Below are 24,121 nucleotides of genomic sequence, written 5' to 3' on the forward strand. Positions count from 1 at the left end.
TGAGCTCTTGCCAGTCTGTCCCGAAGGTCTTGCCTCCCTGACATCCCGGCCAGAGCAGGGCTGGCCACAAGGTGGGAAGGAACAAAAGCAGCCCACCATCCCACAATCTCTTACCTGCTTCCTCTAAACAGAGCTGCCTCCGCCCAGCCTCTGCCTCCAGCCACTCAGTGTCATGGGAGGGAGCTGAGTTTGTGAGCAAATTGTGAGCAGTGTCATGCGGGGCAGATAGAGGCTGTGGCTGGAGAAGATCGTGAGAGTATCTAGGAGGGCTTCCTGGAGGTGGGTTGGGGGTGGGGAGGCGTGGGAGCTTGGCCCAGGTGCTCTGACCTGGCTGGTAAAGGCCCCCCTCGCCCACACCGCAGAGCCCGAGGTGACCATTGTGCGGGGCCTGGTTGACATCGAGGCACAGGCCGACGGGGAAGCAGAGTTCAGCTGCGAGGTGTCTCGGGCTGGGGCCGTGGACGTGGAGTGGCGCCTCCAGGGCCTGCCACTGCAGAGCAACGAGGTGACGGAGGTGGGCGTGCGGGGTGGCTGCACCCACACACTGAGGCTGAAGGGCGTGACTCCCGAGGACGCAGGCACTGTCTCCTTCCACGTGGGCCTCCACACATCCTCTGCCCAGCTCACCGTGCGAGGTAGTGGGAACCGGGCCTCCCTGCTCACTGCGCTTGGGGTCGGAACATCCTGGCCCTCCTTGGACCAGGCCCTGTCCAGGGACTGTGGCTGACAGCAAGGCTTCTTGCCTTTGTGGGACGGGGGACTGGCAGTGATTCTGGGGTGGCCCGAGATGTTGGGGTAGAGTGGTGCCTAGTGTGCTTGACTTCAAGAGTTGGGGCTGGGGTATCAGGTGCACCTCCCTGCTGGTGGGGAGGGGGGCATCCCAGCCACGGAGGCTGACGCCACGCCTTCACCTCACTCCCACCCTGTGCAGTCCCTGAAGTGACCATCTTGGAGCCCCTGCAGGACGTGCAGCTCAGCGAGGGCCAGGACGCCCACTTCCAGTGCCGGCTGTCCAGGGCCGTGGGCCAGGAGGCCCACTGGGCCCTGGGAGGGGTGCCCCTGCAGGCCAACGAGATGAACGACATCGCAGTGGAGCACGGCACACTCCACCTGCTCACCCTGCACAAGGTGGGGTTCCCCGGACCTGCCCGGGTCACACGGTGCTCCCATGGGGCCGTCCTCCCACCCCAGGGAGGAAGGGGAAAGATTCCAACTCCAGTCAAATTGGGCTGGAGACTTGCAAGCAGAGATGGTCAGAGTGGTGCTGCCAGGCTCACAGCCCCATCTCTGCTCCCACAGGTGACCCATGAAGATGCCGGAACCATCAGTTTCCAAGTGGGTTCCTGTAGTTCAGAGGCTCAGCTGAAGGTCACAGGTGGGCAGCCCCCTCCTCCACCCAGTCCCATTGCTTCTAAATGTCTGTGCTTCCTTACCCAAGGGGCTGTTGGCAGGTGGTGAGGCCAGAACCCTGGGCCATCTAGCAGCGAAAGTACCTTGGGGTGGCAACTTGCCACCCTTGACTAAAGTCACTGGGGGTGGGCCAGTCAAATCAGCTTGACAAATTCTGGTGTGTGGGACCAGCGCTGTCTGTAGGAGGGGTCCGGGGAGTCTGGCTGCTGGGGACCTCGGCCCTGGAGGGGAAGCAGGGCCTTGTGGACTTCTGCCCTCCACACAGCCGCCCCTGTGACACAGGTCCCTGTGTTCCCGTCCACGCTGACACACACCTGCATGCCTGGCAGGCTTCCAGCTACCGATACAACAGCACACCGGCGACATGTGAATTGTTTGTGGCATACTTTACATGGCCCCAGACTTGCAAATAGGATTTAAGCACCTTCCATTTGGGTTCGTCCCCGGAGTTGGTCATCTCTGAGTCCCTGGTCCTGAGAGACCCTCCCCTGGTGTCCTACTCCTGGTTCTCATGCTAGTTCCATCCATCCATCCATCCATCCATCAATCCATCATCCACCATCTACCCATCCATTTATCTATGCATACATGCATCCATCCATACCTCTGTTCCATCCATCCATTCATCTAGCATTCATCTATTCAACTATCCATTTATCTACCATCCATCCATCTGCCCAACCACCATCTATTCATCCACCATCCCTACATTTATCCATCCATCATCTACCCATCCATCTACCATCCATCATCCACCTGCCATCCATCCATATAACCACTGTCCTACTACCATCCATTCGTATGTTTATCCATCCAACCATCTATCCATTCATCACTCATCTATCCGTTCATCCTCCCATCCATCCATCCATTTATCCATCCACCATCCATTCACCCACCATGTACCCATCCATCCACCGTCCATCCATTCATCCATCCACCATACATTAATCTGTCATTCCACCATACATTTACCCATCTACTGATCCACCCATCCATCTATTATCCATCCATCCACCAGCCACCCATATATCTATATATCCATCTACCATTCATCCGTCATCCATCACTTATCCACCATCAATTCATTCACCCATCCATCTATTTATCCACCATCCATCCATCTATCTATCCACCATCCATTCACCTTTCCATCTGCCCACTGTCTATCCATCATCATCTATTTACTATCCACCTTGAGAGGGAACAGATGCAGCTCTGCCCTGAGGGAGTCCCCAGCCCGCTGGGAGAGTTGTACATAAAGACAGAGTATGTCCTGAGTCCCAGGCCCCCCCCCCGCCACCCCTAGTCCTCACATGACCAGCTCTGTGGCCTGTGGGGTTGAGAAGGCTCCAGAGCGTAGTGCCCTCAGGGAGTGGGGAGGGAAGCAGCTCAGGGGTAGAGCGCATGCTTAGCATGCACGAGGTCCTGGGTTCAGTCACCAGTACCTCCATTAAAAGAAGGAAAATAAATAAATAAATAAGCAAGCCCATAACCCAAATATAAAGTAAACTTTGGGGGGAAAAAGAGTGCAGTGCCATCAAGTTGAGTGATAGGAGGGGGACAGTGTCCTGGGTGCCCTGAGCTGGGCCAGCCCAGGGGAGCCTCATGTGTGTGTCAGAGTGCACATCTGTGAGGGGGAAGCCTTGCAGATCCCACTGAGGGCTGTGCCTTGGCCCCTCCCAGCCAGGTGTCCCCAGTTGGGGCAAGCTGGTTCTTGTACAGAGCTTCACGGGCAGAGCCACGAGGATGGGGTTGTGAGACTGGGTGACCTGGCAGGTGGCATATATACGAGCAAGCTTGGGAACTGTGCTGGAGATGCAGATGGGGAGCTGGCGGAGCAGGCTGGGGATGCAGTTAGATGTGCACACTCGGGAGAGTGTGGAGCAGCTGGTGAGGGGCTGGGACTGGGGTGTTGCTGGTGCACGCCTAGGAGGGGCGTGGAGGGCTTCTGAGGCAGGTACAGGGGCACACAACAGGCGTCTGGGAAGCCCCCTGCTGTGTGACAGGTCAGGGAGACGTTGCCATTCTGCATTAGTGTCCCAGAGTCTTAGGGCCAGAGGGACCTCAGGGGACATCTGGGCAAATGGCCATCTGGAAATGGGAGAAGCGTCTGCTTCCACATCGCCAGGGAAGAAGGGTTCACGTCCCAAGGCAGATCCCCTCCCTCTCAGAGAGGTAGACCCCATGGCTCTCCTCTCTAGCCCACACCCAACCCCACGTGGGACTTGGGGCTTGTCAGTTCTGCCTTCTGAAAAGGGTGTCGATGCAGGTCATTGGTCTCCTTTGGTGAAACTGAACATTTTCTGAAGGGGGCTGTGGGGTGCAGGGGAGCTGAACTGGTTCAGCTATGGGTGGTCTCCATGTCTCATTCTGTGAGCAGGGGGAGCCAGCTGGCCTGGGTGGATCTCTAGATTCCAGCCCCCCCAGCATGGTGGACCCCAGGGTGGCCCTTGCAGACTTGAGGTTGCCCCCAAATGGTGGACCCCACCGTGGCCCCACAGACCCAGGGCACCCCAGCTTCCCTCCTTTTGCCCTCTTGCACAGAGGCAGCGCGGTGCCTGGTACGTGGCTTACAGAACGTGGACGTCTTTGCGGGGGAGGTGGCCACGTTCTCCTGTGAGGTGTCCCGTGCAGGTGGGCCGGAGGCCCGCTGGTGGCTGGATGGGACCCTGCTGCAGGACGGCCCCCAGAGTGCCATCTCCGTGCGTGATGGGACCTTCCACTCCCTCACGCTCTCAGGCCTGGGGGTTGCCGACTCGGGCACCATCACCTACCGCGCAGGGCCCCTGGTCTCCACGGCCAAGTTGTTGGTCAAAGGTACCAGCCGATAGAACCCGGCCCCACGCTGGCGCTTCTGCCCTGCTGCCCCTGCACGCTTCCTGCGGGCTCCCAGGGCGGGGATTCAGGGACTGGCCCCCAGGAGGCAGACTGGGCACTTGCCCACGGGTGCCAGGAGTGGGCACTGTGGGCGGGCTGCAGTCCCATCTTATGGATGAGAAAGAAGGCCGGACTCAGAGCAGTGAAGCTGCAGGCCGACCCCGTGCCCATCTGCTCACAGGGCCCTGGGCACTGCTGCCTGCCGGGCCGCCACTCTGCCGCTGCACCTCCCTCAGGCACACACCAGAGAGCAGCTTGGAGGCGAAGGCAGCTTTCCCGGCCCCCGGCATGGCCTGCACTGTCCTGGCTTGTAGCTGCTTCCCCTGCTGCGGGCTTGGTCAGGGTCTTGTGCCCTTTGGGAAGAGCTAGCCATTGGGGTGGGTAGTGGGCTGCCAGGGACCCCCATCCTCAGTCCCCTCGCAGTGGGGTTACCGAGCACTCCTGGAACATTGGCCAGCTGGCCTCCTCCGTGCTCTTGCAGAGTGAATGTGGGTGGTTGCGCAGATCCGAGGGGCAAATCACGTGTTGAGTAGGATTTCAGCAGGAGGAAATGGGATGGGGGCCCCGAGATCGTGGAAGCGGCCCCTGGAGAAGGGAGAAGTTGGGCTGGGGGTACCAGGTGCCCAGTGGAGCTGTGGATGCTAAGTGGGCCCAAGAGCTTGTGTCCAGCTGGGGCAACATGTACCCTGGGCCAGCGGAGGTGGGGTCTCTAGGGGCAACAGTGGTTGGACGGAGCCCAGTGGATGGAGGCCGAGCCAATGGTGCCATCTGCCATGGGTGGGGGGGTGTGGGGGCAAGGTTTGCCCCATGTGGGGAGCCCTGGGCCCCCGTGGTGGGGCCCCTTTCTACCACAGCCCTGCTTTTGCTTGCCTCGGAGTCGCTGGCGCTGACTGCAGGGTGGGGGCGGGCTGCAGCCACACCGCTCCAGCTGACGCGTGCCTGGCCTGTCGGCCAACAGATCCCACAGTGGAGGTGGTCAGTGCCATGCAGGACCTGGCAGTGGAGGAGGGTGGCCTGGCCGAGCTCCTCTGCCAGTACTCACGGCCCGTGCAGGCCACATGGAAGATGGACGAGCAGGAGGTGTGCGCCGACGGGCGCCGAGTCGTCATAGAGCAGGACTGGACCGTGGCCAGGCTGTCCTTCAGGCCGGCCTTGCCCTGTGACAGCGGCATCTATTCTTGTGAGGCCGCGGGCACCCGCGTGGTGGCCCTGCTCCAAGTGCAAGGTGAGGCCGCCTGGCGGGCAGCCCCAGGCCCCCGCAGCTGCGGTGCAGCTCATGTGGAGCCACGATGGTGGAATCGCTGGCTGGCTAGAAAGATGGGATCCCAGCGGGCAGATCCTGGGCCCTGAGCCCACCCAGACCCTCTCTCCTCCCCCAAGCAGCCTGACAGGACAGGATGGCTGGAAAACCGGGGCAGAGGCTGCACGTGAAGAATCTGCATCCAGAGCACCTGGGGGGAGGGGTCGAGGTGGAGGTTGGCAGGGAAGCAGCCTCTAGGCAGGCAGGTGGGTGGGCAGGGCTGAGGGCTGGGAGGCCCTAGGCGGGGCTGTGTCCTCGGAGGAGGAGGGCCTCAGGGCAGGCCTCCCTGAAGAGCTGGTTCTGATCCCAGCTCTGCCCCTTCCCAGGCTGTTCATTCAAAGGGTCCTCTGATCCCCACGTTCCCTTCTGCAGCAGAAAGGATGCGCTGTGAGGGGGCAGGGAGGGGAGACGGTGGGCTGCAGCCGTGCAGGGGAGGAGGTGGCATTCGCTGCAGCCTCTTCCTATTTGGGAAAATCTGAAATGTTCTCGGAGACGAGTTAGCCGTTGTCAGGCAGTTATGAAGGGGCCCGTCCAAGCTGGGATGAGCAGGTGGGACCTGGTTTGGGCTGCTGGCCGCCTGAGGTCACTCACACTCATTCACACACCAGTTCAACAATTAAGTTTTTTAAACACTTTTTTGGGCCCCTGGGGGCATAATAGCGAACGAACAAAAATCCTTCCTTTCCAGGGTGACAGACATCCCTGTGGGAAGTGAAGGAAGACGTGGTAGGAGTAATGGGTGGGTGGGGGGAGCTGCAGTGTGCACCTGGGCCTGAAGGAGGCGGCGGGGGGGGGGGGGGCTGTTGACATCTGGCGCAGAACATTCAGGGCCTCAGGCTGGGAGTAGAGAACAGAATGCAGAGAAGTAGCTGACGGCAGGCGGGAGGCCTCAGAGGCTCACTTCTGCTTTAAAATCTGGGATTTTATTGAGACAAAGCGGTCTTGATCCTTGAATGGGAGCTAAGGAGGGCGAGCTCCAGCAGTGACTGCAGGCCCAGCCTCCCCCCGCACCCCACCCGTCCCATCACGGCCAAGAGCAGCCGCAGCCCTGATCTGACGGGCTGGTTGCCACCCCCCCAGGCACACGGAGATGTGGGGTGCACTCCCAAGCCCCTGTAGGCTCTGTCAGTCCTGACTCGGGGAGGAGAGGAGCAGGGATGTCGGAGAGTCTAGGGTATGAGCTGACCTGGGCCAGGAGGGCGGCGAGGAGAGGGATGTGGATGGGCCCTGTGGGTCCTCTGCTCTGAGATGCCCTTCCCGCTTAACTCCCCGGGAGACCTCCGTCCAGAGGGAACACCGCTGCTTGAGGAGGGTGTGGCCTCTGTGGACAAGCTGGGAGGGAGCATCAGAGCTTTGTGCTGGTTCCATTTAGGGCGCACACCCCTGACGGCAGGTGGGGTTGTGGGCCTGGAGCTCAGGCCAGGCTACCACCACTCTCAGTGACCGCAGTGGCTCCTTGTTACTGCGTGGGTCAAGGCCAGACTTCCCCAGCGTCCTGGACAGCCCTGGGTCACCTGGTACCCCTTCCTGCCTGGCTTTACCCCTGCCTGTTGCCCCCAGTCTGGCTTTGTCCCCTCTTGTCACTCCTCCTGCCTGGACACCTCCACCACCTGGCTCAGCCATGCCCGGCCTCACAGATCCACCTGATCCAGGAAGCTCCCCCTGGACTTTGAAGCTCATTGGCGTTGCCTTCAGTATAGGCAGCCTGTTGTGGGAATGGGCCGTTCAAAGTGGCTAGTCCCCCGTGGGGACCAGGCACTGAGCTGGGGCTGGGGCCTGGCATACCTAGTCCTGACCTCATGGCTTCCACGAATAATGTGTAGAGTTACTACTTATTATATACTGGCTGCATGTACACGAGAATTAGGGCAGAGGTCTGTCTGGTCCACTGGAGTGCAGGGAGCAGCCCGGCAGGTCTGGGGCTGAAAAAGAAGGGGAGCCTCACTGTGGCCTCCAGTGAGTTTTCAGTCTGAACATCTGTGCGGCGTCTTGCCTGTGAGCTGGGGAGGAACGCCCCCTCCCCAGCCACAGGCCTGGTGACAGGGTAGGGGTGGGCGGGGCCCCAGGAGGTCCCTGTGTGGCTACTCCAGGTGGACACGCAGCCGCCCCCCACCTGGCTGCCCTCTGTTAGGCCCTTGGTCCTGGGCATTGGCGGAGGGGGCGTGTCTCCCACCTGACTGTTGGGGGTGCTGGTCCGCGGGAGCCCCCAGCATGTCTTGAGCCGCCCCCCTCTCTCCACAGCGAAGAACACGGTGGTCAAGGGCCTGGAGAATGTGGAGGCACCCGAGGGCGGCGAGGCGCTGTTTGAGTGCCACTTGTCCCGGCCAGAGGTGGCCGCCCACACCTGGCTGCTGGACGACGAGCCGGTGCACACCTCCGAGAACGTCGAGGTGGTCTACTTCGACAACGGCCTGCGGCACCTGCTGCTGCTCAAAAACCTGCGGCCGCAGGACAGTTGCCGGGTGACCTTCCTGGCGGGGGACATGGTGACTTCTGCATTCCTCACAGTCAGAGGTTAGGGATGTGGGCCGCGGGGAGGCGAGCATAGGTCGCTGCAACCCCCTCCCCCAATGCCCCACTGCAAGGGGGGGACTGGTCCTGAGACCCCTCCTACGGGGTACCCTGCTTCAAGGGGGAGGCGCTGAGGCCACAGGGCAGGGCGTGGGTCTCTCAGGCTTCTCCAGACGCCCCACTGCGGGGGCGGGGGCCTCTTAGACCCCCCCACCGGATGTCACGTGAGGTGGTGGTCCCAGTGGGGCACAGGGTACCGAGACCTCTCTCACCAGATGTTTGGTGGTGGGAGTTGGGGAGGAGTGGGGCGGAAGTGGGGGGTAGGTTTCTGACACTCCCCTCAGTGGGTGCTGGGCAGCTCGGCCCTGAGGGGAGCCTGGGGCTTCGGAGAAGGGAATCGGTTTTGAGACTGACCCCCGGAGCCTGGGGCCACCAGTGTGGGGTGGCAGTGTTGGGGACACGGATCTCTGAGACCGCTCCCACCGGAGGCTAGGCCCCCTCCTCTGTGTGAGGGTGATGGGAGCGGGCAGTGTGGGTGTTTCTGAGCCCCCTCAGCCCCGGTGCTCACGCTGCCACCCCATCCTGCCCCTAGGCTGGCGCTTGGAGATCTTGGAGCACCCCCGGGACGTGACCGTGCGAACCGGGGAGAAAGCCAGCTTCAGCTGCACGCTCAGCGAGGCGGTGCTGGTGGGCGAAGCGACCTGGTACATCAATGGGGCTGCCGTGCAGCCGGACGATGCCGACTGGACAGTCACCGCCGACGGCAGCCACCACTCCCTGCTGCTGCACCAGGCCCAGCTGCGCCACGCCGGCGAGGTCACCTTTGCCGCCCGGGATGCCGTGGCCTCGGCACGGCTCACTGTGCTGGGTGGGTGATGGGGGCCTGCCTGCTGCAGCTTGGGTCCGGGGCTGTCCGGGAGATGGGTGGGGGGACAGGAGGTTCCAGCCCCAGAGGCTGCGGGGAGCTCTCGGGGGTCCCCAGTGCTAGGTGGGCTTCGGGCACTCAGTCTCTTCAAACACATGCTCCTCGCCACCTCAGAAAGTCTGGGCTGTGGGGCACAGTGACGCACAGGACTCCGGGTTAGGGGGGTGGCCCACACTGCACCCTGAGCAGACCCCAGGGTGAGCAGGGCTGGGTGTGCCGACTGGGTGCCGCTGCGCTGACCATGGGGCCGCACTCCCCCTGCCTCTGCAGGCCTCCCCGACCCCCCTGAAGATGCGGAGGTGGTGGGGCACAGAGGCAGCTCCGTGACGTTGTCTTGGGTGGCGCCCACCAGCGACGGTGGGGGCGGCCTCTGTGGCTATCGGGTAGAGATGAAGGCCGCGGCCACAGGAGCGTGGCAGCTGTGCCACGAGCTGGTACCTGGCCCCGAGTGCGTGGTGGATGGCCTGGCCCCAGGGGAGGCCTACCGCTTCCGCGTGGCCGCAGTGGGCCCCGCGGGGGCCGGGGAGCCCGTGTACCTGCCCCAGACAGTGAGGCTGGGTGAGTTGCCGCTTTAGTCCTGGCTGGTGAGGGAGGGAGTCCCAAGCTGGGGGAGCTCCCTCCTACACCCTTGCTGAGGCACCCTCCCTGGTTGCTGTTCGCAGAAGAGCCCCAGGAGCCCACATCTGTGCCCCCTGCACCCGAGAGCCGGCAGGTGGCAGTCGGGGAGGACGTTTGTCTAGAGTGCGAGGTGGCCGAGGCTGGCGAGGTCGTCTGGCTGAAGGGAACAGAGCGCATCCAGCCCAGTGGGCGCTTCCAGGTTCTCTGCCAGGGCCAGCGGCAGATGCTGGTGATCCGGGGCTTCTCAGCGGAGGACCAGGGAGAGTACCGCTGCGGCCCGGTCCAGGACCCGGCCTCTGTGGCAGCTGCTGCCTTCCAGGGTATGTCTTCCAGGGCCCAGCGTGCAGGAGACAGGGGAGCCCTGGGGCATGGAGTGGGCCAGCCATCTTCCTCACCAGCTCTGTCTCTCGGGGAACTTCAGGGAGTTCTCCTGAGGAGACTGTCTCCCACCAAGAAAGACTGGGGCCAGGGTAGGGAGATGCGCAAACCCTGTGTAGCTCAGCCTCCCTCAGAACCCGTGTCACTGACATCTGAGGCCAGAACTCTTTCTGAGTACGATGCTGGCCATGTCAGCCCTTCGTACCCACTGCTGGTTCCTTAAACCCTTGGGCCCCTGCTCTTTGAACCCCCTGCACTCTGAGCCCCTCTGCACTTGCACTGATCCTGGCCTGGTGCTCGGGAGACTGAGGCCTGGCTTGATCAGGGGAAGCTGAAGCCCTGAGAGAGCCATTCAGAGCCTCTAAAACCTTGTAAAAATTGTGCATCTCTGGGGGCCCAGGCAGGCAGCAGAGTCCTATTGTGGGGACCCGAAGTCAGCAGCCAAGGCCAGCTTGGGATCGTGGCTCTGTCCCCACCTGGCTGATCAGTCTCCTGCCCTTCTCAGTGGTACTGACCCCAGAATCTGGGGACGAGGTCCCGGCGCAGCCCAGCCTGCCCCCTGAGGCGGCCCAGGAAGGGGACCTGCACCTGCTGTGGGAGGCCCTGGCCCGGAAGCGCCGCATGAGCCGCGAGCCGACGCTGGACTCCATCAGCGAGCTCCCCGAGGAGGACGGACGCCCGCAGAGCCTACGGCACGAGGTGGAGGAGGTGGCTCCCGACCTCTCTGAGGACTACTCCACGGCCGACGAGCTGGCACGCACTGGCGAGGCCGACCTCTCGCACACCAGCTCTGATGACGAGTCCCGGGCGGGCACTCCTTCCCTGGTCACCTACCTCAAGAAGGCTGGGAGGCCCGGTGCCTCACCACTGGCCACCAAGGTGCGTCTCCAGCCTTCCCTGCCAGGAGAGGCCTTGGCCTTTCAGATCTTCGCCGCTCCATCATTCATTCACACGCCATCCATCCACTATCTGTCCATCTGTCCATTCACTGTCCATTGATCCATCCATCCACTGATTCACCCATCCATCCATCCACCGTCTGCCCATCTATCGGTCGTGCACCTGCCCATCCATCCATTCACAAGCCATCTATCCATCCATCCACCTGGCTGTTCAAATTTTCTGAAGAGCTGGAGGCAGCGTCTTCGTGGTGTTCCTCACAGCTCTGTCCCACTTTCAGGAAAACAGTTTCAAGGAGGGTGGGCTTGCTCTTTGGCAACAATAGAAGCCATCGGGCATCTGGCGTCATGAAGGCAGTACGGTTGCCAGCAGCCAGCAGGCAGGAGGCATGCGAGATGTGGAGCTGGGCTAGCAGACCTGGGCTCATTTCCCTCTGCCCTCTGTGTGTCCCTGCACCATCATTTCCCTATCCGAGGCCTCAGGTGCCCTCCCTTACCTGTGCACACAGGTTGAGGCTCCAGCAGCCCCCTCTGGGAAGCCACAGAAGCAGCAGGAGAAGCCAGCTGCAGAGCGCCAACCGCTAGGGGACCTGAGTGCCAAGGACCAGGGTGACCTGTCCATGGACAAGGCAGCTGTGAAGATCCAGGCTGCCTTCAAGGGTTACAAGGTTCGGAAGGAGATGCAGCAGCAGGAGGGGCCTGTGTTTTGCCGCACGTTTGGGGACACTGTGGCACAGGTGGGGGATGTCCTGCACCTGGAGTGCGTCGTGTCCAGCAAGACAGATGTGCGTGCCCACTGGCTGAAGGATGGCGTGGAGCTGACCGATGGCCGGCACCACCACATTGACCAGCTTGGGGATGGCACCTGCTCTCTGCTGGTCACCAGCCTGGGCCGGGCCGATGCTGGCCGCTATACCTGTCAGGTGAGCAACAAGTTCGGCCACGTGACCCACAGTGCCTGTGTGGTGGTCAGTGGGACGGAGAGCGAGACCGAGAGTTCCTCCGGGGGTGAACTGGATGACACCTTCCGCCGGGCAGCCCGGCGGCTGCACCGCCTCTTCCGCACCAAGGGCCCAGCAGACGTTTCAGACGAGGAGATCTTCTTCAGTGCTGACGAGGGCAAGGCAGAGCCCGAGGAACCTGGGGACTGGCAGACGTACCGTGAAGACGAGAACTTCGTCTGCATCCGCTTCGAGACACTTGCCGAGGCCCACCGGGCGGCCACCTGCTTCCAGGAGATGTTCAGCTCCCAGGGCATCGGAGTGGACGTCAGTCTGTTGGAGCAGGGGCTGCAGGGGGTGGAGATGCGCATTGGCAAGGGGGCCCCCACCCCGGCAGCCCCTCCGGAGCCAGGGCTGACCTCAGAGGCTGGTGAGTCTGCAAGCTACCTGGGTCAGGGGGTGGGCGGAGAAGAGGACCAAAGCCAGTGGCGGTGACCAGGGTCAGCTGAAAAGTTAAGGAGGTGGCTGAGCTTTCGCTTCTGGCCGTTTGCAGATGCAGCCCACTGAGCTGGGAAGAGCCCTGACTTCGGGCTTAGACAGAGCTCAGTTTACATCCCAGCTCTGCCTGTAATTAGCTAGCTTCTTTGAGCCTCAGCATCCTATTCTGTGAAATGGACTTGGGAATACTGACTTCCTAGAGTTTAGGACCTTTTTCCCACCATGAGGGCTTGAGATGTAATCTGTATAAAAGATGGGGTCCCATATAGTCCAGTCTGAACCCCATTTCCACTCTACAATTAAAAGTAATTAAAAAGCCATTTCACTGTTTACTTGCATCTCCCTAGGAACAGCAAAGACGGTATCATTAATAACCCCCAGCATCATCCCTCTTCAATTCTGAGTCACTCGAATGCCTGCACTCTCAGACAACAAGTCTTGGTTTTCTCTTTATTTTCCCTTCCTCCCCGTTTCCTGTGTGCTGTCTCTCTGGCCTCTCATGGTAGCTTGAGAGCCAGGATGCAAAGAGAGGATTCCTCCGGAGAATGGGGAGGAGGGAAGAGCTCAGCTGGCAGAGACAGATCTCTGTTTGGCCGCCAGTCTGAGCACTCAGGTGGATGGGTGCCATGCAGATCACGCACATCAAATGGCTGGCAGCTGGGGCAACTGGGAGGAGTCCGGGGCTAACGTGCTGTGTGTCCTGTTTGTCCCTCCCAGCCCCGGTGTTCCTGACTGAGCTGCAGAATCAGGAAGTGCTGGATGGGTACCCTGTGAGCTTTGACTGTGTGGTGACAGGCCAACCCATGCCCACTGTGCGCTGGTTCAAGGACGGGAGGGTGCTGGAGGAGGACGACCACTACATGATCAGCGAGGACCAGCAGGGCGGCCACCAGCTCATCATCACGGCTGTGGTGCCGGCCGACATGGGTGTCTACCGCTGCCTGGCCGAGAACAGCGTGGGTGTGTCCTCCACCAAGGCAGAGCTCCGTGTGGACTGTGAGTGCCCGCTGGGGTTTGATGGTCCAGGGTGGGGCTCTGGCAGGCAGAGGCAGTGCTGAGCTGGAGGATGACCTGGAGAGCACTGGTCCTAGACCAGGCAGGCTTTGGGGCTGCAATGTCTTGTGGCACATGGAGAGTTCTCCGGTAGACCCCTGAATGGGGTGGGGGTGGGGTCTGATCTCTTTAAGAAGTGATTGGACTGGGGAGGGACCTGGAAAGGTTTGGAGGTGGCCCCGTGGGCACAATGGGTGATTAATGGCACTGAGATGCAATAAGAAATATATATTTGAGCTTTGTCCCTGATTCCTGGAGAGCCTCCAGATAACTTCAGTACGAGCATATCCATCTGATTTTTGACAAAAATGCAAAAGCAATTAAATGGAGCAAGGATAGAATTTCAAATTCAAAGATGGGATTTCAAATGGTACTCGAGTAATTTGGACATTCGTATGCCATAAAATGAACCTCAACCTTATGAAAATTAGCTCAGAATGGATTAGATTCTTAAATGGAAAATATGAACCTATAAAACTTTCAGAAAAAAAATAGGTGGAAATCTTCAGGGCCTTGGGCTAGGAATAGACTGCTTAGACTTGACCCATAACAGGAACAATTGGTAAACTGGACTTCCTTGGAGTTAAAAATTTTTACTCTGAGGAAAACCAGGTGTTGAGGATGAAATGCTACAGGCTGGGAGAAAAAAAAATCTGCAAATCATGTATCTTATAAAAGACTAAAAATACGTAAAGAAAGCTCAAAAGTAAACAGTAAAAAAAATCCACTTTGAGTAGGAGTGAAAGACATGTCCATACATTGAATGGAGAGGATGTACAGGAGGCGAATAAGCATATGGAAAATGTTCAACATCATAAACGATCAGGGAAATAGAAGTAAAAGCCCCAGTGAGATACCACTGAACACATCCCAGGATGGCCAAAGGCAGGTAAGCATGCAGAGAAATGGGATCTCTCATATGTTGCTGGTGAGAACGTTAAAGGGGAGAAACTACTCTGGAAAACAATTTTCTGGAAAACAATTTGCAGTTGCTCATAAAACTATGTAGCTATCATATGATCCAACAATTGCCTTTTTTGGTATTTATCACAGATAAATAAAAACTCAAATTCGTGATAAAACCTGTACCAGAATACTCATAGAAGCTTTAGTCCCAATAGCCCCAAACTGGTAATGACCCACCTGTCCTTCAGAGGATGAATGGTTAAACTATGATATGGCTAGTCTATGGAATACTACTCGGCAAGGAAAAGGAAAACATTATTGATGTGCAACCTCTATGATAATATTCATTTTGTTGCATCAAATTAATGTACATGCACTCAATGGAGTTCATGTGAAACTTTTGAAATCTGGACAAGGTCAAGGCATCATATCAATGTCACCTTTTATAGTTAAGAGAGAAATAAACATTGCTGGACACAGTAAAGAGTAAATGGGATCTCTGTATTATTTCTTAGAAAAGCGTGAGAATCTACAATTCTTTCAAAATAAAAAGGAAAAATGACTTAAAAAAAACACACACTACAATAACAAGTCAATTATCTTAAGACAAGATCTTACATATTTACCCAAGTACTTTAATTTCCAAGCTCTTTATTCTGCTATGTGGATCTAGATTTCCATCTGGTAACACTGTCTTTCTGCCTGAAGGACATCTTTTAACATTTTTTGTAGTGGGTATATCTGAAAAAAAAAAGTCTTTATTTTGCTTTTCTTTAGGATATTTTTCTAGGACAGTTTTTTCTTTTCATATTTTAAAGATTTATTCCATCGTCTACTAGCGTGCATTGTTTCCAGTGAGAAATGTGATGCCATTCTTGTCTTTGTTTCTCTGTACATAACTTATCTTTTCTATTGGGATTTTAAAATTTTTAGATATTTGCACACCATAAAATTCGCCATTTAAAAATGCACAACTCAGTGGTTTTTAATATATTCACAAGGCTGTGCTACCATCTAATTCCAGAACATTTTCATCATTCCAGAAAGAAACCCCACACCCATTGGCTGTCACTTCCCATTCCCCTCCCCCAGCCCTTGGCAACTATTAATCTACTTTCTGTCTCTGTCAGTTTGCCTATTCAGGACTTTTCATATAAATGGAATGATACATTCTATGTCCTTTTGTTGTTTGGTTTTTTAACTTTTAGGAGCCAAACTATTTCCCACAGTGGCTACACCGTTTTACATTCCCGCCAGCAATGTACAAGGGTTCCAGTTTCCCCACATCTTTGCCAGTGCTTGTTATTATTCATCTTCTCAATAATAGCCATCCTAATGGGTGTGAAATGGTACCTCATTGTGGTTTTAATTTGTGTTTCCCTACTAACTAACGATGTTAAGCATCTTTTCGTGTGCTTACTGGCCATTTGTGTATCTTTTTTTTTTTTTTTTTGGAGAAATGCCAATGCATATCCTTTGTCTGTTTTAAAATTGGGTTATTTGTCCTTTTGAGTTGTAAGAGGTCTTCATATATTCTGGATACTAGATCCTTATCAGATATGTGATTTTCAAATCTCTTCTCCCATTCTATGTGTTGTCTTGTCAGTCCCTTGATACTGTTCTTTGATGCACAAAAGTTTTAAATTTTGATGGAGCACAGTTTAGCTACATTTTCTTTGGTTTCTTGTGCTTTACTTGTCGTATCTAAGAAATCATTGTCTAATCCAAAGTCATAAAGATTTACACCTATGCTTTCTTCTCTTATATTTAGATTTTTGGTCCATTTTGAGTTCATTTTTGTATATAGTGCGAGGTAGGGGTCCCGATTCATTCTTTTCATGTGGGAATCCAGCTGTTCCAGCACCATCTGTTGAAAGGACTATTTTCCCGACAAAATTGACTTGGAACTCTTGTCATAAGTGAATTTCCATTAAACGTAGAAGGTTTCTGACTTTCATTTCTTTTCCATTGATCCACATGTCTGTCATTATGCCATTATCACACTGTTTTGACTATTGTAGCTTTGTATTAAGTTTTGAAATCAACAAGTGTGACTCTTCCAACTTGGTTCTTGTTCAAGATTGTTTTGACCAGCCTGGGTCTCTTGCATTTTTAAATGAATTTTCGGATCAGCTTGTCAATTTCTGCCAAAAGGGTCTCTGGATACTTTTTAAGATTTTCTTTTTATCACTGGTTTTGAGTAATTTGATTATATTCTTTGGTGCACTTCTCTTCATATTCCTTGTGCTTGCAGTTAATTGAACTTCTCTAGAATTGGGGGTTAATAGTTTTCATTTAGTTTGAAATTGGGGGGGCATTATTTCTTCAAATATTTTTCCTTTCCCCCTTCATTTGGGGACTTCAGTTGCATATATCAAGCCAGTTGAAGTTGTACTTCTTTGCAGTTTTTAAAATTCTTTTTTCTCTGTGCATTTTATTTTGCATACTTTCTACTGCTGTGCTTTCACATTCACTATTCTTTTCTTCTGTGGCAGCTAATATGCTATCAATCCCATCCATTGTATTTTTTATCTCTGAAAGTTCTACTTGAGTCTTTTTTATGTGTTCTGTGTCTCTACTTAGCTTTCCGAAACACGTAGAATACAGTTCTAATATCTGCGTGTTACCTTTGTGCTTTCTGTTCTAACATCTGTATCAGTTCTGAGTTGGTTTCGACTTGTTGATTATTCTACACAGTATAGGTTGTGTTTTCCTGCCTTCTTGCCTATCTGACAATCTTTGACGGGATGGCTGACAGTGTGAATTTTACCATTGTTATTGAAGGAGATGGGGGAGTGAGAGAATGGATGATCATGTCCCAGCTCTCGGGCAAGCTCCTGGAATGGGCCACCAAGTGAGGGTCCTTGGCTTTGTGCAGGAAAGAATTCGAGAGTGAGACAAAGTAAAGTGAAAGCAGGTTTATTTAGAGAGATACACATTACACAGAATGCCAGCCATCTCAGAAAGTGAGAGTGGCCCCAGGGGATGGGGTTGTTCATTTTTATGGGCTGAGTAATTTCATAGGCCAACAAGTAGGAGAATTATTCCAACTATTTTGGGGAGGGGGTGGGGATTTCAAAGAACTGGGCCCCTGCCCACTTTTTGGTGTTTTACGGTCAGCGCTGGAACTGTCATGGCACCTGCGGGTGTCATTTGGCACTCCAGTGTATTACAGTGAGCCTGTACTGAGGCTCCAGGTCGACCAGAAGTCAAATCTTCCACCATCTTGGACCTAGTTGGCTTTAATCAGTTTTTGTCCTGTTCTGTTCTTCCCAGTGGTTGTGTCATTCTTTTAACGGTTGTGCCCTGCCCTCTACCTTCCTGTCTCATTGGGTGCTGGATATCCTGTGTTTCTACAGATCTTCTTGAGCTTTGTTCTGGAATGCAGTGAGTTACCTGCAATCAATTTGATCCCTTTGAGTCTGGCTTGTGTAATTTGTTAGGTGGGCGAAGGCAGTGCTCAGTCCAGGGCTGAGCATCTCCCTCTAGAGAAGTGAGAGCGTCCTTGAGTACTCTGCCTCACACCCTGTGAATTGTGAAAGTTTCCAGTCTGACCGTGAACAGACATATTCTAGTCTTTGTGCTGCCCTGGTGCCGTCTCCTCTGGTCCTTTCAGATGGTTCCTTCCTAGCGTGCCAGTCGGTGCTCTGCTGAATCTTCAGGGGAGGGGGCCCTCTCTCTCTGCAGCTTTCTCTTTGGTTTTCTGTTCTGTGGACACCGGCTGCCTTTGTCTCTCAGGACATGAGCTCTGTCTCCTCAGCTCAGAAGCTGCCTGGCCCTGCCTCAGTTTCCCCTCCATGGAAACTTAAGGCAGGAAGCTGAGGCAATTCTAGGGCTCACTGTTATTTTTCACCTCTAGCAGATGACTGTCCTCCACTTGCTTAATGCCTAGGCACTTGGAAACCATGCTGATAATTCTGTACCCAATTCCAGCGTGTGGGGATTTTTCCCCACAAAAAGGCTCTGTGACACTAGTTGAGTGTCCTGCCATCCAACTCAATTCTGACACCTGGAAATAGCACCTGATCCTACAGGTAAAAGGCTCAGTCCCACAGGTCTGCTTCCCCCACCCACTTCAGACACCAATTACAAGTCCAGGTTGTCACTTGTGCTTCTGGCCAACGAGCTGTACATTCCAGGCTCCAGGGCCGCCTTCCTTAGGTTTAATTAATTTGCTAGGGAGGTTCACAGAACTCAGAGAAACATTTTACTTACTAGATTTGCAGTTTATTATAAAAAGAAATAACTCAAGAACAGCCAGATGGAAGAGATGTACAGGCAAGGCGTGTGGGAAGGGGCGGGCTAGTCTCACCGAATCCCTGCGTGTTCACCAACTGGGAAGCTCTCTGAACTCTGTCCTTTTGGGGTTTTAGGGAGGCTTCATTACACAGGCACGACTGATTACACCATTGACCACTGGTGATCAGTGATCAACTCACTCTCTAGCCCCTCTCCCCTCCCTGGAGGTCAGAGGGGTCCCAAACTTCTAATCACTTGGTTGGTTACCCTGGCAACCAGCCCTCATCCTTAAGGTCTTTCAGAAAATCACCTCATTAGCATAACAAAAGCCACTTCTGTGGCTCTCCTCATTTAGGAAATTCCAAGGGTTTAGGGGCGCTGAGTCAGGAACAGGAGGAAGGCCAAATGTATATTTCTTATAAATCGTGACATCACGACCATTGTTTTAGGCACTGTATTTGTTTTTCTTTGGTTGTTTCAGTGGGGAGAGAGTCTTAGTTCAGGCTTGGAACAAAGTGCCATAGACGGGGCCGCTTAAATGATAGAAATTTATTGCTCGAAGTTATGGAGACTGGAAGTCTGAAATCAGGGGGCCAGAGTGGCTGGGTTCTGGTGAGGGCCCTCTTCTGAGCTGCCGGCAGCCGTCTTCGTGCTGTTCCTCACATGAGGAAAGGGACAAGGGGTCTCTTCTTGGAAGGGCACTAATTCCATTCATGAGGCCGCACCCTCATGACCTCAACTAAGCCTGATCATCTCCCTAAGGTCTCATCTTCAAACACCACCATGCTGGGGGTTAGGATTTCAACATACGAATTTTGGGGGGACAGAGCAGAGGGTAGATCCAGTCCCTCTTCTCCCTTGTGGCTAGAAGTGGAAGCCCCTCGCTGTTGGTTTTGAGACAGATCTATGTCCCCACCTTGTTCCTTAATTGGGTGGAACTGGAGGGTGCCATATTGCCACTGCCTGCTATTTATGATGCCCAGTATTTATAATTTGTTGGGTAGTGTAGTTGGTGACAGGCCTGGAAACATGGGCTGGTGACAGCTGGGGGCAGGGCTGGGCCCCAGGGTAGCCATGTCCCCCGCAACTCCTGACTTGGATGTGAGTGGCTCCCAGGGATGGCTGCGCAGTAAGAACCAGGAAGAGTCTGGGGTGGGTGGGGCCTGTGCCCAGGCGGGCGGTGTGCCAGGCCTCATTTCAGCTCCGCCCTTCATCCCCAGTGACCAGCACGGACTATGACACTGCTGCGGATGCCACGGAGACCTCGTCTTATTTCAGCGCCCAAGGCTACCTGTCCAGGTAGAGGGCTGTGCAGAAACGTGCGGTGCCCAGCAGGCGGGCGGGCCCAAGCCCTTTGTGGGGGTGGCCATGCTGGCCTGGACTCACAGGATCTGTATCCTGGAGCCTTCAACCAGGCCACAGTGGTCTCGGCCCAGCTAAAAGGAGACCTCAGAAACCACCCCCACCCCCGACCCTGGGCCTCCCCAACCTGGGCCCCTCGCCGGTCCACCTCATGGTCTGCCCCTCCTTTGTTCTCCCCGCCAGCCGGGAACAAGAGGGCACAGAGTCGACCTCAGAGGAGGGGCAGCTGCCCCAGGTGGTGGAGGAGTTGACAGACCTGCAGGTGGCCCCTGGCACACGCCTGGCCAAGTTCCAGCTCAAGGTGAAAGGTGAGGGGGAGAGAGGTGAAGGGCAAGGTGCTGCCTCCCGCCAGCAGAGGCTGGGCGATCACCCGCCCCCCAGAGGTCTCTGAGGGCCTGAGGAGGGCATGGTGCCCCCTGGGCAGTGGCCCTGTGCTAACCACGCCCCGCTGCGGCCCCAGGCTACCCCACGCCCCGACTGTACTGGTTCAAAGACGGGCAGCCCCTGACCGCGTCTGCGCACATCCGCATGGCTGACAAGAAGATGCTGCACACCCTGGAGGTTGTCTCGGTCACCAGGGAGGATGCCGGCCAGTACTCCGCCTACGTCAGTAACTCCGTGGGCGCTGCCTACTCATCTGCTCGGCTGCGGGTCCGAGGTGCGTGCGGGGGGGCCCAGCAGAGCCTGGCGTCCACACCTGGTCTGAGTCCCACCTGTAAGCCTAGGAGCTAGGGTCACTGCCCCTGTGTGCAGAAGTCACAGGTGGCCAGAAGCTGATCCCCAGGGAGCCCCTTGTGGGTCGTGGGGCCCGTGAACACTGACCAGCAGGCAGGCCAGCTAGCTGGTGGACTAGACCCTGGCGGGCGTGGGGCCCCTGGCAGACTGTGCGGAACAAGAGGCAGGTGATAACTTTGGAAGTAGAAGTCTGAGCTTCCTTATTTTCCAGAGTTCTGAGCACTGCAAGGTAATTCCAAGTCATGTCCAAATCTGCCCTGGCCTAGGGACCCAGTACTGCCCTTGGCTTCACTTCTGTGTGACGTTTTGTGGACAAGCATCCGCGTGTTGATTTCAGGGCAATGACCCAGACTCCTGGGTGGGCGTAGGTGACATTGCATCTGATCCATGGGGCCTGAGTGTGAATTCCATGACTGCATGGCCAGGTTTAGGAAAGGTGCTGCATGTGTAGGACTGGGCAGGGCCACCCCTGGGACTCCCACCCGGCTGGGCAGGCCCAGCCAGTAGAGAGGCACCTTGGTGCTGTAGGTCTGACTTCTGTGCCTCTTTCAGGCCCCAACGAACCAGAAGAGAAGCCAGCATCAGGTGAGCTGACTCCAGAGGGCAGAGGGATGGAGGGTGGGGTGGGCACTGGGGACAGGTTCAGTGAGGGTGTGTGAGGGGGACAGCCACGTGGAAATGGGGCTCCGCATTGTTCACCACCAGCTGCTCCATGTCTCTCCAGATACACATCAACAGCTGGTACCACCCCGATTCCTGGAGAAGTTCACCTCAAAGAAGGTGAAGAAGGGCTCCAGCATCACCTTCTCAGTGAAGGTTGAAGGTAGGATGTCCTTCCTCCCTGTCCCACTCAGATCACCTTCCCCTCTGGGAGGCTCAGAGTAGGCTCCCTCCCTGCCCTCACTCAGGACTGCTCCCAGGGAGGCTCAGAGGAGACCCCTACTTCCCAGGGCCACCCTCCTGGCGTTGGGTAGGACTGTTCACCATGCAATTCTGCTGGCAGGACACCCGCCCCCAGCGGTGCATTGGCTGCGGGAGGAGGCTGAGCAAGGTGTGCTGTGGATCGGCCGCCAGACGCCGGGCTACACTGTGGCCAGCTCTGCCCAGCAGCACAGCCTGGTGCTGCTGGATGTGGATCGACAGCACCAGGGCACCTACACCTGCATCGCCACCAATGCTGCTGGCCAGGCCCTCTGTTCTGCCAGCCTGCACGTCTCTGGCCGTGAGTGGGCATGGGTGACCCTAGCTCCCACCCCCTGCCCTGTGGGGGCTCTGCTCAGCTGGCTGAGACCCTCCTAGAAGCCCCCGGCTGCCCTGAGCTGTTGCTTCCTGGGACCCCCCTCAGCTTCTACCACTGGTGGGGTGATTGTGGGCCAGGTCAGGACACTGGGCACAGCCTTCCTCAGAGCTCCGGAAGACAGGACCAAGTCCCCTGGGGGTGGGGTCCAGACATCCCCAGCGGGGGTCCCGACCAGAATCAGTTCAGGGGTGTGAGGTGTCATTTTGGTGGCTCACCCCGCTCTCCTGATAGTACCTAAGGAGGCACAGGCAGCAGAAGAACAGACGGTGGTGAAGGAGGCCCTCATCTCTACCTTCCTGCAGGGGTGAGTGAGGGGCTGCTCGAGAGCCAGAGGGGCCAGGAGCCAGGTCCTGGGAGTGCGGGTCCTGGCCGTGGGGGTGGCGCTGCTGCTGGGGAGGAAGCCCTCATCCTGGACCCCAGCTTGGCTCTGCCCCTCTTGGGCCATGTGGCTTGGGCCCGCAGTCCCTCCTCGTAAAGGGAAGACTTCCCCAGGGCCCTGTCTGTGGCTTCCAGGTCCACTGTCCCCAGACCCTCTTTTCTGTCAGGCCTCTCAGGACACCTCCTTCCCCTTTAGGACCCAAGCTGTTTCTGCACAGATGTCGGAAACTGCAGGTTTCACCGACCTTGCCGGGCAGAGGAAAGGTATGGGCCGGGTGGGCACACATCCGCACGGGGTGGGCGGCAGGAGGTGTGGAGGACGCTGCCCGGCTGAGAGGCCCCAGCCCTTCGAGGCTGCTCTGGACTGTGTGGCCCCAGGAACGCATGTTTGCCTGGGCTTGGGCTCCCTGGCCTCTTGTGGGCCTGAGTCTGAGCTTTGGTTGGTCCTGAGTCTGAGCTTTGGTTGGTCCCCAGGCCATTTCCGACCCTCGCTAGACGATGTCAGGGGCCCCTGGGCTGAGCCACCCCTTGGCTCAGAGCTCATGTCCAGCGGGCTGTGTGGACACCTAGGTGCAGGGGGCTGGGGTGAGGGCAGTGCAGGGAGATGGGTGCTGGCAAGTCCCCTGCTTTATTGGGGATTCTCCCCCTGCCCCTAAACTGGGTCCTCTCCCTCCCAGCCTCTAAGTGTGCGCCCCTCACCAGCATGTCCAGCCACTTTCTGGCCACCTGCACAGGCCCCAACATCTTAGCATATTTTAAACTTTTTTTTTTATGGAAAATATTGAGTCTGCACAGAAGTAGAGAGAAAGGAGTCATGTACCCCGTGTGCCTGTTGCCCCGCCTTTGGGGTCACTTCTCCATGGGCCTGCCTTGTTAATTTACATGCCTCTCCCTTCCCTGTGCTGCCCCCACCCCAGGCCACCCTCACTCACTCTTAACCTCAAGAGTCCCTCCCCCGCAAAGGATCCCACTTCCAGCAAGTTTGACCCGAAGCCATCAAATCACAGCTGCCAGTGGTCTGGACCCCCAGCCCTCAGGCCGCAATATGGGGTCCTGCCCCCTACCTTCAGTGTCCAGAACCTGCCCCTATGTCCTACTGCCTGACTGAGGTCCTTGTGACCTCCGCCCCTCTTAAGCCCCTTCCCAGACCAGCGTCCAAGTGGCCAGAGGAATCGGGGTGGCACAAACTTCACTGGGCCCCCACAGCGCCAAGCTCCAACCCCAGCCTGGCCACTGGGTCTGGTCTTTACCCGGCTTTGCCCTCAGCTGCCTTCACCCTCCGCCCTGCAGCCATGCTGGCTGCCTGCTGTCCCCTGACTGCCCACTGTCCCCTAGCCACCTGCTGTCCCTGCTGCCCAGACCCTGCTTCCCTGAGTTTGTGGTCCCCTCGGTCATACCTTGGCTCAGGTGCCCTCGAGCCTAAGCGATCCCTAGTTGTGGTCAGCCTTCCCTGCTTCTGGCAGTGCTGGCCCAAGTCCGTGCGTTCCTTGGCGCCTCTGTCCCGCGAGCCCAGGATGGGCCTGGAATTGGTGTTTAGGCATGTCTGTGGAGTGCATGGCCAGCTGAGCTAGGGTCTGACCCTCAGGAGAGCTTCTGGCGGCAGAGTCCCCTGGCCACTTGTCCTTGGCTGAGGTGGGCACGGAGGAGTTCCTGAAGAAGCTCACTTCGCAGATCACAGAGATGGTGTCAGCCAAGATCACGCAGGGTGAGGGCGGCAGGCCATAGAGCGGGGTCCAGGGGGTGGCTGCGACTGAGCCTCCGGGGCTGGGGCCACTCCTCGTCTGCATG

At 56.6% G+C, this 24,121-nt stretch overlaps 1 protein-coding gene across 1 annotated transcript in view; it reads left to right on the plus strand.

Moving 5' to 3' along the window:
• Positions 1-24,121, plus strand: part of OBSCN (obscurin, cytoskeletal calmodulin and titin-interacting RhoGEF) — a 161,854-nt gene that overhangs the window by 101,835 nt on the left and 35,898 nt on the right. The window contains exons 60-78 of the mRNA XM_072952458.1: positions 363-635; positions 932-1,128; positions 1,300-1,375; positions 7,832-8,104; positions 8,694-8,969; positions 9,297-9,584; positions 9,689-9,964; positions 10,528-10,901; positions 11,431-12,292; positions 13,078-13,356; positions 19,779-19,857; positions 20,104-20,228; positions 20,381-20,578; positions 21,208-21,240; positions 21,380-21,478; positions 21,659-21,877; positions 22,187-22,259; positions 22,530-22,597; positions 23,919-24,038. Of these exons, the coding sequence (XP_072808559.1) occupies positions 363-635; positions 932-1,128; positions 1,300-1,375; positions 7,832-8,104; positions 8,694-8,969; positions 9,297-9,584; positions 9,689-9,964; positions 10,528-10,901; positions 11,431-12,292; positions 13,078-13,356; positions 19,779-19,857; positions 20,104-20,228; positions 20,381-20,578; positions 21,208-21,240; positions 21,380-21,478; positions 21,659-21,877; positions 22,187-22,259; positions 22,530-22,597; positions 23,919-24,038 (4,188 nt within the window). The remainder of the gene's footprint in view (positions 1-362; positions 636-931; positions 1,129-1,299; positions 1,376-7,831; positions 8,105-8,693; positions 8,970-9,296; positions 9,585-9,688; positions 9,965-10,527; positions 10,902-11,430; positions 12,293-13,077; positions 13,357-19,778; positions 19,858-20,103; positions 20,229-20,380; positions 20,579-21,207; positions 21,241-21,379; positions 21,479-21,658; positions 21,878-22,186; positions 22,260-22,529; positions 22,598-23,918; positions 24,039-24,121) is intronic.

The sequence above is a fragment of the Vicugna pacos genome, chromosome 3 (assembly GCF_048564905.1).
Source record: "Vicugna pacos chromosome 3, VicPac4, whole genome shotgun sequence".
NCBI lineage: Eukaryota > Metazoa > Chordata > Mammalia > Artiodactyla > Camelidae > Vicugna > Vicugna pacos.